Below are 3,805 nucleotides of genomic sequence, written 5' to 3' on the forward strand. Positions count from 1 at the left end.
GCAGGAACGATGATGCTCAAGAAACCCATTCTTGGTGGGTAATGACGAGATAAAGATTATGCGTCCATCGTCTTTGTTTAGGGGTGGACACAGTACCCAAGTTTTTTCGCCCCCTCGGGTTTCTTGAATCTCGCCCTTGCGAGGTTCAGGTACCCGCAAGGGTGCGGGAATGGCTCGAGTATTCAAGGATACTCAGCCAGCAAGGACAAGTGCGACTGTGCCAGGGGGAGCTCTCCCCCTCTAGCTCGGGTACCCACAGAACACGAGTACTTGCCAGGCCAAAACCCAAAACCGAACTAGAATATCGGGTTCTCTCCTGCGAAGAACCTACATCCGTTCCCCCGGTGGCAAGTACCAGAGATTTCGGTAATCTACTCTCGGGTTGGACGGGTACTGGCCATTTAGAAAACCCAAAATTTTCAGATACTAGACCTTAATCAACTCCTAATATGGCACCGATTCAGATGTATTATGCCATCTTTCTGATAGGAAAAAACACCTAAACTACTCAGGAACCATCCAAACTCCAAATATGGTAAAGCTATATCCTACATTTTCCCATCGAAATCCACTCTAAGTATGCATTTAGTAAGGTATAAGAGATTGAGCATTACTTGAGAGTAACAGCGGCCGGGAATATGAAGCCAAGACAGACAGCAGCAGTTGCTCCTGTAAACTGGAAGGCGTCCCATATGCTGGGAATGAAGTTTGCGCCCAAGAATATTACAGTGATGAGACTTGCAGTGATGCAACCGAATCTCAGATTGGAGGAAGTTAACGAGGGGGCGGTCGGGAAAACGAGCTCGTCGATGTTAAGCCGCAAAGGGTAGAAGACGATCGGGAAAACGAGCATGAGGTGAGCAGAATAGCTGACCCGGACAGCGTCATTTAGGATGGACCCGAACGGGATTCCGAGGTCGGTGTCGAAGTTGGCGAGGACGTCGTCGAGAGTGTCGTCCCCGAATAAGAGGAACCCGAAAAGGCTCGTCATTATGTAAACGAACGAGCATAAAGTAAGGGCGGATCGGACGACGGGTTTTATCTGGGAGGAGTCTTCGAGCTCGTTCTGTATGCTGTGAACTGCAAAAAAAAAATATGTTTTCATCATGGGTAATACCCGATCTCAAATCCAAACCTGATTTTCGGGTTTCCTCCACGTTATGACCCGATCTCATATAATGCTTATTTCGGTACCCAAACCGTGGAACAAGTAAGGTACCCGAGTTTCGGGTCTGTCTTTGTCCAGCCATAGGATTTAGCATCGTTTCTTTCGTAAAAAAAAGCTAAGACTTTCTTCTATAAGACTGTTATACTTTAAGCAGTATTTTAGTTCTCATACCGTTATAGTGGCAGATATATGCGGTGACGAGAACTGGTACGACGGTGAAGAGATTCCAGAACGACGATAAGTTGGTCACGTCGGGTAGCAACCTCGGCATCATTACACCGCCTTTGATCAACTTCGTGATAGCAATTCCGGCCGTTATGACGAGGAAAACGACGGCTAGGGCCACCGACAATGCGGATGTGAATCGTAAAGAATCTGAAAAGCAAGCAGAATTTATCATGAGACCACGCCAGATTTGACTGTACACAAAGGCATGGCGTATGAACTGGCGTTCACGTTTCACAATACAGGTCCTGTGTCTAGATTTACGTACATGTTCCTGTTTTTTTCCCCAAAACATGTTTTGAGACAAACACTTAAAAACTTACAGTGGTTCTATGTGGTGGGTGGGCATGGCTTGGATACCCGAGTTTTCCGGCTTACCTGACCCTGAGTTCGCCAGCTCGGGTATCTCAATCGATCTTGCCGGATTCTCAGACTTTGGTACCCGCGGGATACGCCAAGGACTCGGGTATCCAGCCGGCAAAGGTAAATGAGAGGGGGGCGATGCTCAGCCGAGAGGGCGAGATTCGAGAAGAGAGAAAGATTTGAGAGGGGTTGAAGCGTATCTGGTCCGAGGGGAGGCGAGACGGCAAAATCGACCTCGGTCTCTGAGCTCCCAAACAGTAGGGAGTCGAAACTCGAAAGTTCAGGAAACGGAAACCTAATCTCCGGTTTTAAGAAAATCATTCGAGGTGAAACCCTAAGCGCATCTCGCACCCTTCTCGTGGTGGCCTCATGCCCGCACACTGGCCCTCCCTTCCTTTCTCCCCATCGGCTTGGGTTACCACGAATACAGGTAAACGACCAACAAAACCCGAACTTGAATCCGTGGCTTGGGTTCTTGCCGGCAGGTCACCCAAGCTCGCACTGGGTTCCTGAATTTCGGGTGCTAGCTGATTCGGGTACCCATGCCCAACCACTAGATAATTTTAATCAAAATGACCCAATTCCTTCGCACCTAGGTTTACACCAGAAAAAACATAACACTTTTTTTTTTTGAAAAGACGAAATTATCCTTAATGAATACGCTATTTTTATCCGTTCGAAAACAACTTCGTTATTACGACTTCGTAATTAATTCTAAATATAGTTACAATTGATTCTAAAAAAGGTGGCAAAAAAATTATCTGTCTTATTTTAGTTGTATATCAGTTATATGTTAGTCGTAATAAGGTCGCAAAAAATAAAACGAAAAGGGTATTTCGGACTTTTCTAACCGAAAAGTGGGTTAAAATTGAAAAAAAAAAAAAAAAAATTTGGTGGTGTACACTGAAATTACTGCGACCGAAGTGGGTTATTTGAGTAATATTACCCAACCACTAATCCCACACACCCAAATTGCACTAAACAACAACCGAGAACCATTGCTACAAACCAGAACTGTTGTCACCAGTCTTTAGACATTTATGGCATAACAAGTATGTTTCAGAAGTTAAAGCCGTGTCGAGGGGAGAAACAGAGCACTAACCAATTCGTTTAAAGCATGACAATGGAGCGAATACGAACAGAGTTGTGACGAGAAGTACGGAAGTTCTGCTGTTCCACCAATGGTCCCCGAACCATCCTTCAAGAACTCCCGCATGGTGGGTTCCATCTGATGTCTTCCCCGCCAACACATCGCCTTCCAAACAACATTACCGCAAGAAAATGTTAGGGTTTGGTTTTCACATTTAACTTTTAAGACAAGTTCAATGCCCTATATAGGAAACTATCAAGAGATATCAAGAACTAGCAATCAACAAGCGAAGAATCTTGTACCAAATGGCATTTCAGTACACGAAAAGCATATGATCATGTAAGTGATCAGAAGAACACCGATGATGTCGACTAAAACAACAACTTGCAACAAGATCATGTCAAGAACTAGCAATCATCAAGCAAAGAATCTTGTTCAAAGCGGAATTTGGATACCAAAATAAGCGTGTGAGAAGAGAAGATCATACCGATGATGATCATGTAAACGATCAGCACACCGATGTTGTTGACTAGAACAGCAACTTGCAGCAAAATTCTTCCACATTTTCCAAAGGAATCACCCATTAAACCGCCATATGATCGTTTCTTCCCGGCCTTGCTAAACCTGAGCAACAGCTCAACGGATGCATCCGTCAAGAAGGCCATGAAAACGATGGCTGCGATACCAAGAACAAGGCCAAGGATCTTCATTGTCGCCGGCAAAGACATGATTCCGGCGCCGATGATGGTTGTGGAGATATTGAAAACTGCTCCACTAAACGAAGCTCCGTTGAATTCATCGAAACCAACTTCGTCGTCTCTGTATCTCGGCAACAACGGAGCAGTAGCACCATCGTCGGAGGAGCTGCTCCTTCTCGGATTCGGTGTGGAATCTACGATTGTCATCTTGCAATGGCTGAGAATTTCTCCGAAACGCTGTTTGAGATTTTCAACGTGTAG

General features: G+C 45.3%; 1 protein-coding gene across 3 annotated transcripts in view; it reads right to left on the bottom strand.

Moving 5' to 3' along the window:
* Positions 1-3,805, bottom strand: part of LOC104823877 (probable sodium-coupled neutral amino acid transporter 6) — a 5,143-nt gene that overhangs the window by 621 nt on the left and 717 nt on the right. Inside the window, exons 2-5 of one of the 3 annotated variants that reach the window (XM_010555644.2) lie at positions 3,334-3,781; positions 2,859-3,011; positions 1,340-1,543; positions 615-1,080 (exon numbers count right to left, since the gene is read on the bottom strand). In XM_010555644.2, coding sequence (XP_010553946.1) covers positions 615-1,080; positions 1,340-1,543; positions 2,859-3,011; positions 3,334-3,751 — 1,241 coding nt within the window. In that variant the 5' untranslated portion in view covers positions 3,752-3,781. Of the gene's footprint in view, positions 1-614; positions 1,081-1,339; positions 1,544-2,858; positions 3,012-3,333 lie in introns of all 3 variants that reach the window. The other 2 variants (XM_010555643.2, XM_010555641.2) reach the window with 2 other exon arrangements.

Source organism: Tarenaya hassleriana, unplaced genomic scaffold, assembly GCF_000463585.1.
Source record: "Tarenaya hassleriana unplaced genomic scaffold, ASM46358v1 Cleome4, whole genome shotgun sequence".
Classification (NCBI taxonomy): domain Eukaryota; kingdom Viridiplantae; phylum Streptophyta; class Magnoliopsida; order Brassicales; family Cleomaceae; genus Tarenaya; species Tarenaya hassleriana.